General features: G+C 43.0%; 1 protein-coding gene and 1 long non-coding RNA gene across 2 annotated transcripts in view; one reads left to right on the forward strand and one right to left on the reverse strand.

Moving 5' to 3' along the window:
• LOC139538915 (low-density lipoprotein receptor-related protein 1B-like) overlaps window positions 1-14392 on the reverse strand; it is a 555698-nt gene that overhangs the window by 98305 nt on the left and 443001 nt on the right. The window contains exons 50-54 of the mRNA XM_071341488.1: window positions 12950-13069; window positions 11880-12008; window positions 2052-2174; window positions 1687-1827; window positions 242-429 (exon numbers count right to left, since the gene is read on the reverse strand). Of these exons, the coding sequence (XP_071197589.1) occupies window positions 242-429; window positions 1687-1827; window positions 2052-2174; window positions 11880-12008; window positions 12950-13069 (701 nt within the window). The remainder of the gene's footprint in view (window positions 1-241; window positions 430-1686; window positions 1828-2051; window positions 2175-11879; window positions 12009-12949; window positions 13070-14392) is intronic.
• Window positions 98-8232, forward strand: LOC139538916 (uncharacterized). Its single transcript, XR_011667829.1, has 2 exons — window positions 98-436; window positions 7760-8232. It is a non-coding gene; the product is annotated as an uncharacterized lncRNA (long non-coding RNA).

The following is a 14392-nucleotide window of genomic DNA, read 5'->3' on the forward strand; positions in this document are numbered from 1 at the left end:
AAGTATGATTCTCAATCAGGGACAACGATTGACAGCTGTCTCTGATTGAGAATCATACCAGGCCGAACACAAAATCCCAACATAGAAAATCAAACCTAGACCAACCCACCCAACTCACGCCCTGACCAACTAAAACAAATACAAAACAAAGGAAAACAGGTCAGGAACGTGACAATATGATACATGTGCAGTTGTCCAAGCTTACGCATCAAGGCCTGTTTAAGTCTGTGGTGATTCCTACCTTGTATCCAACAGGAAGATCCTGACAGTCCTGTGTACAGCCACTGACTCGGCGATTAAGACACTCGTTCACGTTGCAGTTCTTCTCATCGGACCGGTCTCCACAGTCGTCTTTCTTGTCACACAGAATCCCTTCAGAGATGCAGCGTCCATTGGAACACATGAAGAAGGAACCGTTGCACAGACTCCCTGGAAGGTAATTTATAACTGTCTATGGTGAGGCAAAAAGCATTTACAATAGTAATCATTTAAACTGCATCGTGGTAAATGAGATTCACTTAGATTGATGATATTCTAAAAGTTTTACTCTTACTGTCTTTATATCTTTGCACTCCAAAAAATGCTGGGTGAAAAACACCCCAATTTTGGTAAATACTTTGTAGAATACACATTGGGTTATTTTGACAAAGCCAGTTTGGCCACTCATTTGGGTTGTAATCTATGACTCATCAGGTCAGAGCAGAAGACTGTAGGCGTGGCTTAGTAGAGGCATGGATTTCAGAGAGTTGGTCACCCGTAAGAGTAAATGTCATTCATTCTATTTGTTGAGTACTAACACGTTTACATTTGAGTTACTTAGCTGATGCTCTTATCCAGAGTGATCTACAGAAGCAATTTGAATGAAGTGCCTTGCTTAAGGGTATGTCGACAGACCTTTCACCTAGTTGGCTTGGGGATTGAACCAGCAACGTTTTGGTTACTGGCCCAAAGCTCTTAACCGATAGGCTACCTTCTGACCTTTAGTGAGGTATACCCAAGAGTATGAGTTCCTCAAGTGCCTATGCATGTCCCAATGTTGGGAGAGTTACCACTTTGTTATATAATATTTAAATAATAATATTATACATTTTATATAAGAATATGTCATGTGGCATGGCCTATTGGGGGTGTGATTTCAAATAGTTATTTTTGCCCATCCGTAATAGTAAATGTCATTCCTGTTCATCATGTTAAGTTTGTATTCATATACACTTAATAACAATATTATTTAGACAAAGTGGTAACAGTCCCAACATTGGGATATGCACAGGCACTTGAGAAACTCATACTGTTGTGTAAGACTCATTACAGCTACAAAAGTGTCTTTGATCAACATGTGTTGACAACACAAAATAACATATGAAGCAGAATGACATTTACTATCACAGACGGGCTAAAATAACTATCTGAAAGCCACGTCACCGATAGGCCATGCCATATTACATATTCAACCCAGCATTTTTTTTTGTGGTTTTTATCCTCTCTTATAGTAGACTGCTGACAGCAATAGAGAGAGCCAAACAGCAGTAGACTAGAGTACCTGCGGCCAGTCAAACAGCAGTAGAATATACTACCTGCAGCCAGACGGTACTAACAGCACAGAGTACAGTACAGCGGTAAACTACAATACAGCAGTAAACTACACTACCTGCGGCCAGAAATTTGAACAGCAGTAAACTACACTACCTGCGGCCAGGCATTTGAGGTTCAGGGGCAGCTCGTCAGATCGGTCAGGACAGTCTGGGTAGCCGTCACACTCCCACTGAGCACTGAGCAGGCAGCGACCATCCCCACAGCGAAACTCCTCTGGTCCACAGGGCCGGTACACTGCAGATACAGAAAAACAAAGAGAGAGCTGCAGCCTCACTAACTGACACTTACACAGACCAACACATCATGCAGATCCCAGTTAGATTACTGAAAAGTCATTCTATTTCCAACTTACAGTAAGGTATTAATTAGTTAAATCTCTGTTATAACTTATTATAATGTTATAACCTAGTTATTACTCTATGGGCGGTATTAAAAGACAAAGCAACAAATCTACTTGCCACATTCAAGTGACTCGTCAGATCCATCCCCACAGTCGTCGTCATGGTCACAGACAAAACGCTGGGGAACGCAGGCTTCGTTGTGGCAAAGGAAGGAGTTGTCATCACATGTGTTGTTGGGTGCTGGGGGGGGTGAGAAATATGGTTGGAGGGTTACACTATGAGTTGACAATATCATGGCACTCTAGAGCAGGGTTTCCAAAACATTGTCCTGCCCCCCCCCCCCCCCATGCACATTTTGGTATTTGCCCTAACACTACACAGCTGATTCAAAACATCAAAGCTAGATGATTAGTTGATTATTTGAATCAGCTGTGTAGTGCTAGGGAGAAAAACAATACGTGCACCCAGATGGGGCCCCAGGAACGAGTTTGGAAAACCCTGCTCTAGAGATGTGGCGTCGAAGTACATATGCTCAACAATATACAATGTTTTCCTCGGAATCCAAGATGGCGCAGCAGTCGGACGTGTCTTTGTCTTGTCTTGTCCCGTGTAAATAGTCTTCGTATTTTTCGTATACATTTCGTATATATTTTAATTTCACTTTCCGTCTAGGAACTGAATATACATTCCTACATTCCGCCTCACCCAATGTGGTACGGACCTGCTATTTTTTTTATACTTTAGAACCGTAACCCCAATCAGAAGCTAGCCAGATAACTAGCTACTAGCTAGTAGTCAGTTAGCCACTGCTGCGGTCTTCGCCCTTAACTCGGACACAGCCAGCTTCAATACCGGGCCAATACCTGCCAGTCTGCAAGCGCGATATCAACCCAGAGCATATAGGACTGCTTTTTCTCTACCACATCACCGGATTCCTGACGCAAGCTCTGGACAATTACACCGTATCATCACAGCTAGCTAGCTGCAACCGAGTGGCTACTACTGGCTAACACCTCTGTCCCGAAGCAAGCACCAGTTAGCCTTAAGCTAGCCTCGAGCTAGGCCCATCTGCCGGCTAGCCGAAGAGGTCTACCAGCGAATTCTTGGGCTACAATACCTCTTTTGCCAATTGGACTGGACCTTTTTTTGCCGACACAGAGCCCTGCCAATCCATCACAACTGGTCTAAATCAGCTACAAGCTAATTTAGCCATTTTTTTGCCGCTGCTAGTAGCTTTTACCTTCTGCACAGACACCAGCCCTGTTATTAGCCTGGATATTACTCACCAATTTACCAGCATCGGACTGTCTCTCGACAACAACGCCGGATTCCTGCCGTAATCCCTGAGCCACTACTTCTGATCCCCACAGCTAGCTTGCAGCTAGCGCAGCTAGCGCCACTGCCACGAAGCTAGCACCAGTTAGCAAACACAATTCTACGATTCACAACCTCTCTTTCGCCATCCGGCTTGGATTCTCTGTCGACACGACCACGTCTGAGCAGACCCCCTCCGTCTGAGCAGACCACCCCCCGGGCTACTAACTTTAAACGCCGCGTGCTAGCTTAGTGGAGGCCTCCCTGCTCCATCTACGGCTGCCCCCTGGACACTATGATCACTTGGCTACATAGCTGATGCATGCTTGACTGTCCATTAATTCACGGTACTCCATTCTGTTTATTTGTGTTTTATCTGTCGGCTCTGTGCTTTAACTCAGGATCTGTGTGTAGTTAATCCGACCCTCTCTGCCTAGTCGTCGCCATTTTTACCTGTTGTTGCTGTGTTAGACTAGCACCCTGTTATTGCTGCTGTTATCTTACCTGTTGTTTTAGCTAGCTCTCCCAATCAAGACCTGCAATCACTTTATGCCTTATTGTATGTCTCTCTCAAATATCAATATGCCTTGCATACTGTTGTTCAGGCTAGTTATCATTATCATTGTTTTGGTTTGCAATGGACCCTGTAGTTCCACTCTCCGTACCTCTGATACCTCCTTTGTCCCACCCCCCACACATGCGGTGACCTCACCCATTGAGACCAGCATGTCCAGAGATACAACCTCTCTTATCATCACCCAGTGCCTGGGCTTGCCTCCGCTGTACCCGCGCCCCACCATACCCTTGTCTGCACATTATGCCCAGAATCTATTCTACCACGCCCATAAATCTGCTCCTTTTATTCTTTGTCCCCAACGCTCTAGGCGACCAGTTTTGATAGCCTTTAGCCGCACCCTCATCCTACTACTCCTCTGTTCCTCGGGTGATGTGGAGGTAAACCCAGGCCCTGCATGTCCCCAGTCACCCTCATTTGTTGACTTCTGTGATCGAAAAAGCCTTGGCCTCATGCATGTCAACATCAGAAGCCTCCTCCCTAAGTTTGCCTTACTCACCTCTTTAGCACACTCTGCCAATCCTGATGTCCTTGCCGTGTCCGAATCCTGGCTTAGGAAGGCCACCAAAAATTCTGAGATTTCCATACCCAACTATAACACTTTCCGTCAAGATAGAACTGCCAAAGGGGGAGGAGTTGCAATCTACTGCAGAGATAGCCTGCAAAGTTCTGTCATACTTTCCAGGTCTATGCCCAAACAGTTCGAACTTCTAATTTTAAAAATTAATCTCTCCAGAAATAAGTCTCTCACTGTTGCCGCCTGCTACCGACCCCCCTCAGCTCCCAGCTGTGCCCTGGACACCATCTGTGAATTGATCGCTCCCCATCTAGCTTCAGAGTTTGTTCTGTTAGGTGACCTAAACTGGGATATGCTTAACACCCCGGCAGTCCTACAATCCAAGCTTGATGCCCTCAATCTCACACAAATCATCAAGGAACCCACCAGGTACAACCCTAAATCCGTAAACATGGGCACCCTAATAGACATTATCCTGACCAACCTGCCCTCCAAATACACCTCTGCTGTCTTCAATCAAGATCTCAGCGATCACTGCCTCATTGCCTGTATCCGCCACGGGTTCGCGGTCAAACGACCACCCCTCATCACTGTCAAACGCTCCCTAAAACACTTCTGCGAGCAGGCCTTTCTAATCGACCTGGCCCGGGTACCCTGGAAGGATATTGACCTCATCCCGTCAGTTGAGGATGCCTGGTCATTCTTTAAATGTTACTTCCTCACCATATTAGACAAGCATGCGCCGTTCAAAAAATGCAGAACCAAGAACAGATATAGCCCTTGGTTCACTCCAGACCTGACTGCCCTCGACCAGCACAAAAACATCCTGTGGCGAACTGCAATAGCATCGAAGAGCCCCCGCGATATGCAACTGTTCAGGGAAGTCAGGAACCAATACACGCAGTCAGTCAGGAAAGCAAAGGCCAGCTTTTTCAAGCAGAAATTCGCATCCTGTAGCTCTAACTCCAAAAAGTTCTGGGATACTGTAAAGTCCATGGAGAACAAGAGCACCTCCTCCCAGCTGCCCACTGCACTGAGGCTAGGTAACACGGTCACCACCGATAAATCCGTGATAATCGAAGACTTCAACAAGCATTTCTCAATGGCTGGCCATGCCTTCCTCCTGGCGACTCCAACCTTGGCCAACAGCCCCGCCCCCCCCGCTGCTACTCGCCCAAGCCTCCCCAGCTTCTCCTTTACCCAAATCCAGATAGCAGATGTTCTGAAAGAGCTGGAAAACCTGGACCCATACAAATCAGCTGGGCTTGACAATCTGGACCCCCTATTTCTGAAACTGTCCGCCGCCATTGTCGCACCCCCTATTACCAGCCTGTTCAACCTCTCCTTCGTATCATCTGAGATCCCCAAGGATTGGAAAGCTGCCGCGGTCATCCCCCTCTTCAAAGGGGGAGACACCCTGGACCCAAACTGTTACAGACCTATATCCATCCTGCCCTGCCTATCTAAGGTCTTCGAAAGCCAAGTCAACAAACAGATCACTGACCATCTCGAATCCCACCGTACCTTCTCCGCTGTGCAATCCGGTTTCCGAGCCGGTCACGGGTGCACCTCAGCCACGCTCAAGGTACTAAACGATATCATAACCGCCATCGATAAAAGACATTACTGTGCAGCCGTCTTCATCGACCTGGCCAAGGCTTTCGACTCTGTCAATCACCATATTCTTATCGGCAGACTCAGTAGCCTCGGTTTTTCTAATGACTGCCTTGCCTGGTTCACCAACTACTTTGCAGACAGAGTTCAGTGTGTCAAATCGGAAGGCATGTTGTCCGGTCCTCTGGCAGTCTCTATGGGGGTACCACAGGGTTCAATTCTCGGGCCGACTCTTTTCTCTGTATATATCAATGATGTTGCTCTTGCTGCGGGCGATTCCCTGATCCACCTCTACGCAGACGACACCATTCTATATACTTCCGGCCCTTCCTTGGACACTGTGCTATCTAACCTCCAAACGAGCTTCAATGCCATACAACACTCCTTCCGTGGCCTCCAACTGCTCTTAAACGCTAGTAAAACCAAATGCATGCTTTTCAACCGTTCGCTGCCTGCACCCGCACGCCCGACTAGCATCACCACCCTGGACGGTTCCGACCTAGAATATGTGGACATCTATAAGTACCTAGGTGTCTGGCTAGACTGCAAACTCTCCTTCCAGACTCATATCAAACATCTCCAATCCAAAATCAAATCAAGAATCGGCTTTCTATTCCGCAACAAAGCCTCCTTCACTCACGCCGCCAAACTTACCCTAGTAAAACTGACTATCCTACCGATCCTCGACTTCGGCGATGTCATCTACAAAATAGCTTCCAACACTCTACTCAGCAAACTGGATGCAGTTTATCACAGTGCCATTCGTTTTGTTACTAAAGCACCTTATACGACCCACCACTGCGACCTGTATGCCCTAGTCGGCTGGCCCTCGCTACATGTTCGTCGTCAGACCCACTGGCTCCAGGTCATCTACAAGGCTATGCTAGGTAAAGTGCCGCCTTATCTCAGTTCACTGGTCACGATGGCTAGACCCACCCGCAGCACGCGCTCCAGCAGGTGTATCTCACTGATCATCCCTAAAGCTAAAACCTCATTTGGACGCCTTTCCTTCCAGTTCTCTGCTGCCTGCGACTGGAACGAATTGCAAAAATCTCTGAAGTTGGAGACTTTTATCTCCCTCAACAACTTTAAAAATCTGCTATCCGAGCAGCTAACCGATCGCTGCAGCTGTACATAGTCCATCTGTAAACTACCCACCCAATTTACCTACCTCACCCCCCATACTGCTTTTATTTATTTACTTTTCTGCTCTTTTGCACACCAGTATCTCTTCTTGCACATGATCATCTGATGATTTATCACTCCAGTGTTAATCTGCTAAATTGTAATTATTCGATTTATTGCCTACCTCATGCCTTTTGCACACATTGTATATAGATTCTCTTTTTTTCTACCATGTTATTGACTTGTTTATTGTTTACTCCATGTGTAACTCTGTGTTGTCTGTTCACACTGCTATGCTTTATCTTGGCCAGGTCGCAGTTGCAAATGAGAACTTGTTCTCAACTAGCCTACCTGGTTAAATAAAGGTGAAATAAAATAAAAAAAATAAAAAAAAATATGGAGTCAGCACTGAAGGAAGTAGGGGTGGGAGTGGAGGCCTTTTTCAGGAATTTGACTTGCGTCTTTAACACTTGTTACAAAAACAAATAAAGGGAAATTCCACTGCTGCTCTATTACTGTATACGTCCAATAATATGTATTATATATATATTTTTTTTATACATATAATAGGTGTCCTTACTACACGCAATACTGTACAAGCATTTCTGCATCTCACCAGTAGAAACAGGCTATCTACGTTTGTAAGCAAACCACAATCACAGACTAATGTGTTTCCTACAGACTAATCCTGCTGCTGATTTCGATGATGATGACCTCAACACCAGCTTTAGTAGTACAGATCATGTAGACCTATTGGATAAAAGCTTTCAGCCGGGAACAAGCGCAAGCTCAACATCATCTGACTCGGAAGAGGAAAAGACTGCTGGCAAGAGCCAAAGTGTATAGTCTGAGTCAAAGGTCATGGAGTGCATCTGCAAGACCAGCTGGCATTGCACAACACAAGACAAGGTTCACCAGCTAAAGAACATTCAGGACCCTGCCTGGAACATTCAACCAACACATGATGTTGTAGTATAATATAGAATGCCTAGTATGCTCACAACTGAATTGTGGTATAGATGTTGCTAGCTCTTGTACATATGTATATAATGGAGTTTGACAAAAGGTTTAATATAGAATCTTTTTTACAAGTGTACTGACCAGTGACTAAATGATTCCTACTGCATCAGAAACCAATAAAGTGTTGACTTCAACTCCTGGATCAATTCATTGTAACTAGCTACAATATTCATGAAATGTATTTAGAAGTAACTAGCTACAATCTTACTGCTTAAACAAATGATGCAGGGAGTTGGTGTATCATTTCAACTTTCATTTGCTGGCAAGTAAACGTGTTTCAATGTAGCAAATAAGTAGACATGGCTTGTATTCAATACAAAGTGTATTTGCTCTGGAGATCGAGGTGAGTTTACACAGCAGTATGCAGGAACAGTTACAGCAATTTATGACATATATATATAGTAGCAGAAAAATATACTACTAATGCTTATAATATACAGTACCAGTCAAAAGTTTGGATACACCTACTCATTCAAGGGTTTTTCTTTATTTGTACTATTTTCTACATTGGAAATAATAGTGAAGACATCAAAACTATGAAGCTGGTTGAGAGCATGCCAGGAGTGTGCATTAAGAAGGAAATACATTGCACAAATTAACTTTTAACAAGGCACACCTGTTAAGTGAAATGCATTCCAGGTGACTGTCCCATGAAGCTGGTTGAGAGAATGCCAGGAGTGTGCAAAACTGTCATCAAGGCAAAGGGTGGCTACTTTGAAGAATCCAAAATCTTAATATATTTTGATTTGTTTAACACTTTTTTGGTTGCTACATGAATCCATGTGTTATTTCATAGTTTTGATGTCTTCACTATTATTCTACAATGTAGAAAATAGTGAAAAAATTGTGAAAAACCCTTGAACAAGTAGGTGTCCAAACTTTTGACTGGTACTGTATACTACAGTTCTACAAAGGGAATACTTGCATATGGTGTGTTTGGTGAGTGCAGCGAGGTGTTCGGAGTCACTTTAATACAAGGTGAGATTGTTGTTATGGGACCTTTCACATCTCCTCGGGTCATCATCTTCTTTGTATCCAACCTACTGTCCATTGTGTGAGGGATAAATTGCTCGAATGGCCAACACGAATGGCCAACACACGCAGGCAAGGGGATTCAGTGTCCTCTGCCTAGTTTCTTCCCACGTTCTTCCCACGTTTCTTCCAAAAATAATCTGCAGGCCACCAAACGGTATTGTCTATAAGAGAATGACAAAAAACACTATTAGACTTTCATGGGCAATTATTGTGTATTGTCTGTATCCCTAATGTAGCAGCACAATACAGACACACATTAGTTACCTAGCTAGCTACAACACACAGGTATAGAAACTCAAAGACTATTATGAGTCATAATGCCAAAGTCATTCCTTTACTCTTCATTATCATCAAAACATTTATCCAGTTTTGCTCCAAATAAGATGCACTGAGGTTTGCTAGACTAGCAAGCTAACATTAACTAACTAGCTAGCTATAAAATAAGGGTTCATTATATTTAGGGTAAAGCAAACAAAGCTAGCTAGCTAAACTTGGCTAACTTGACTTGTAATGGTACTAGCAAGCCCGGTTATGGCCGATTCGATCACGAAAGCTTATGTTGCTAGCTAGCTACCGACAGCAAAACAACTTACTCATTTGTCCTCCTGGTCCAGCTGGTCTAGGCTGACACCGCCAGTTGATCTTGGAAGTTTTGAAGAACGTCTCCAGCACCCGTCTATCCATATGTGAGAAACTTCGATGGTCTGTCTCTCTCTGTCTCTCTCTCACTCTCACACACAATCCATGCATAGGGTCTGCACTGACCCTCTGCACTGACTCTCTGCACTGACCCTCTGTAAGAACTGTCAGCGATCAAATTCGTTGCAGCACAAACATTCCTCTTCCATCGGCATGGCTTGAGAGCACCCTCATAGGTACCACGAGTTGAAATCTGACCGTGGCTCCCCATCGCTGCTTACTGGTCTCGCAGTTTTTGTTGTCGCTGTATCAATTCCTCTTCCGTTTATTCCAGCTGAAATGTAGGGCTGTATGTCCCTGTGTAAAATAATTTCAAAAACTGTTTCGTCGTCCAGCTCTTCTTGGTGAGAGGAATCATCAGAAGCAGTCATTGTAATTATTCAGCAATTTCTGACAGACAGTAACATAGCTCCCGTGAACCTGTAGAAACTAGTACCGCCCCCATTTTGAAAAGCCTTCAAGGGTGGGAACATAATTGGACAAGGAGGTAGGGTTCTCATCAGGCTGAAATCTTTACAAAGCCAGGGAAAATGAGTCAATCTAGATACCCTGAAATGTTATGGCAGATAGGAGCATCGTTGAGTCCAATTGCTCTATTGAATAAGGACAACAATATATCCTCGCTGCTAACGTGATTGTGCAATTGGCGAAACACAAATGCCACAACAATTGCTACAAAACATTACTCCATTTATTTTTTTAGATCAGACAGCATGCTCATTCAACCGATGGCATCATTGGTTGAACTCTCCCAGCGCAAAAATATATATAATAATTATGTCCAAAACACTTTTCATAACTCATCATTTTAGAGGGAGACTGGAAAAACACCCCAAATAGTGTCTAGCTGTGAAATGTTCCTTTAACATTGACATACAGCGAATTTGGAAAGTGTTCAGACCCGTTTACTTTTTCACATTTTGTTATGTTACAGCCCTATTCTAAAATGGATTCAATTGTTTTTTCCCCTCATCAATCTACACATAATACCCCACGATGACAAAGCAAAAACATTAAAAAAACATGCTGCCACCACCATTCTTCACCGAAGGGATTGTGCCAGGTTTCCTCCAGACGTGATGCGTGGCATTCAGTCCAAAGAGATCAATCTTGGTTTCATCAGACCAGAGAATTTTCTTTCTCATGGTCTGAGAGTCCATTAGGTGCCTTTTGGCAAACTCCAAGCGGGCTGTCATGTGCCTTTTACTGAGGAGTGGCTTCCGTCTGGCCCCTCTAGCATAAAGCCCTGATTAGTGGAGTGCTGCAAAGATGGTTGTCCTTCTGGAAGGTTCTCCCATCTCCACAAATTAACTCTGAAGCTCTGTCAGAGTGACCATCATGTTCTTGGTCACCTCCCAGACCATGGCCCTTCTCCCCAAATTGTCGCCAGCTCTAGGAAGAGTCTTGGTGGTTCCAAACCTCTTCCATTTAAGTATGATGGAGGCCACTGTGTTTTTGGGGACCTTCAATGCTGCAGACATTTTTTAGCACCCTTCCCCAGATCTGTGCTTCGACACAATCCTGTCTCTGAGCTCTACGGACAATTCCTTCAACCTCATGGCTTGGTTTTTGCTCTGACATGCACTGTCAACTGTGGGACCTTTATATAGACAGGTATGTGCCTTTTCAAATTATGTCCAATCAATGGATTTTACCACAGGTGGACTCCACTCAAGTTGTAGAAACATCTCAAGGATGATCAATGGAAACAGGATGCACTTGACCTCAATTTAGAATCTCATAGCAAAGGTTCTGAATACTTATGTAAAGTAGGTATTTAAAAAAATATATATTACATTTGCTAAAATTTCTAAAAACCTGTTTTCGCTTTGTCATTATGGGGTATATTGTGTGTAGATTGACGAGGAAAGCATTTAATTTAATCCATTTTAGAATAATGCTTTAACGTAACCAAATGTGGAAAAAGGGAAGGCGTCTGAATACCTTCTGAATGCACTGTAGATGACACATCACACCAGCAGATAGAGCCACAGACAATACAGTCTTTAGCATTTCAAATTAATATGGAGTCTCATTGCAAACTTACCACATCCAGCTGCAGACAGTTCGTCACTGCCATCAGGACAGTCTCTCTCCCCGTCACAGAGCCAGCGTTTAGGGACACAGGCGTAGGACCCAGGGCAGCTGAATAACCCTGGAGCACACGTTACCAAACCTAAGGGTCAATAGAGAGAAAGAGGCAGGTCAAACAAAATGCAGACTTGGCTAAACTGAACTATAACCTAAGACATAAATGAGTAACAATGTAAAGGATGGAAAAATGATCATATCCATTCCTGCCACTTACAGATCTAGGATCTTAATTTGATCACCCTGTTGCAGGATAACTTTCCTGCAATGCAGGATATGTAAAACTTGTATAACTGTTTTAAAAATGCTTCTGAAGTTTGTAATTTCCACTTTGACAGTTCAGACTTGATTTTCCCTCACGAAAAATGTATCAACCCCTACAAAAGGGTCCATTAATTACAATAATCACATTTCCAGTTGCTGCAGGATTATTTTCCTGCTGTAGCAAACAGGGTCAAATTAATCTGTATATTCAAGCAGAGGCCTATATCGTACAAGATCTCTATGTGGCCTCAGAGACAATACAAAGCCTCATACTGTGACAATAAAGGTAAGTACATTTGCTCAATAATGCTTGTCTGTTTAAAATGCACTTCTTTGCTTTTGATTGCAATAGTGCAAGGTTAAAGCTTAGGGCTATTTCATTCATATTGCCTTGACATTTCCATTACAATCCAATTATACCAATATTCTCGGCAAACATTTTATATTTATTGTTGTATGATTATTTATTTTTATTGGCAAATTCATTATTGTTACATCTCATTTACATGGTGAAATTGCTCTGCCTCTTGGCCTCACCACCCATCAAAGTATTTTCAATATGTCTCTAACTTAATTTCTGTGTTATCATTTCAATAGTCTAGAAACTAGTCTAAAACTAAAAGGTCTCCAACTGGTCTCAAAACAATGTTGTAATCATGTTGTCATACCAACTGGGAATGGTCTCCGACTGGTCTCAAACTACATGTTTGAAATACATGCAATCTTCACCCAAAGTATAGCTATATGACCTTGGGTACTTACCACATATCTGCACACTCTCATCCAGTCCGTCCTCACAGTCGTTCTCTCCATCACACAGCCACTGCTTGGCGATACACTTGTTCTTAGAACAGGCAAACTGGTTCCATAGGCAAGAGGAGTCTAGGGGAGAAGCACATTCATAATACCATGAATCAAAACACGTAAGTGAAAGAAAAATAGGACAAAAACAACAACACCCTGTAGTAGTAGAAGTCGCCCAGTTATTTTAATCAAAGCACAACAAGTGTTTGGGTTATCATCTGCCCCCTTAGCCTTTCTATTTCCAGAGAGGGTGACTGGACTTGGAGCCAAATAAAATACTTTGTGGGTGTTTTTTCTTCTTCAGTTTTTAATATAAAAATTCTGAAGTGTTCCAAAGGGAGCTGACTGGTAAAAATAATGAAAAATTATAATAATCAAAAGGCTGGAGCTTTACTTAATGGAATTATGCAGAATAACACACATTGCAGTCATGGTAAGTAAAATGTGTTCTCAATAAAGCAGTAATTAGCAGTCAGTGCTAGTAAGAAAAGACAAGTGCAAATGTTGCACGGTACACGGTACAGGCTCGATCTTGACTGCTGGCGTCTACTCATATATGCTTTTCCTATTAGGGTCACTACTTTCCATGCTGAAAATCAACAGAAGCCTTATATTGTTGAAATGTACATAATCACAGATGCACAGATAGAGCTGTGGCGGTCATGACACTTTGTCAGCCGATGATTGTCAAGCAAATAACTGCCGGTCTCACAGTAATTGACCGTTAAAGTCCGTTAACACATTTAGCATCTCCTGGCTTCCACGCATAGCCTACGAGCGACTGATACAGACCTTTGGAACATCTACATTTTAAAAAGACTAATAAATCCATTTATTATAGCCTACACCATCACAATAAATTCAGGACTTACTTTAAACAGGTCTAAAGAAACATAATATGAAAAAAATGTATTCAGAAGAACAGAATAGCATACTCTGAGTTGTCCTTATGTTAGGCAATGATCTGGCCATGTCATACATTATGGCTGTGGGTTACACTAGCTCATTTAGCAGACAAGATTTGCTTTGAATTCCATGGCATAATTTTAAACTATTTTAAAGAATGAAGAATTCAATTGAACATAGCTAAAGAGAATAGAAAGGATATTTCCTTCAAACGATTTGAGGGAGGGAGTGTTCACATGCGGATATTCTGTGTTGAGTAGTTAACAAAGAAACAGTTCCTCCTATATGCTTAATTTAGAGGTATTTATGCAACTTTAGTTGTGATACAAATGTTGGGCTATATGTTTCGATTTTTAATACATTCTAAGGCTGCATGATGCGACTCTAATGATGATTTGAAAAAAGTAGCATGAAAGGCTTTTTTTGCACACACTTCATCAGTCTCACATTCACAATTAGACAAGCACTTGATAGTGCCTCAAATTTCCCGGTGGT

This window comes from Salvelinus alpinus, chromosome 14 (assembly GCF_045679555.1).
Source record: "Salvelinus alpinus chromosome 14, SLU_Salpinus.1, whole genome shotgun sequence".
Taxonomy (NCBI): Eukaryota; Metazoa; Chordata; class Actinopteri; order Salmoniformes; family Salmonidae; genus Salvelinus; species Salvelinus alpinus.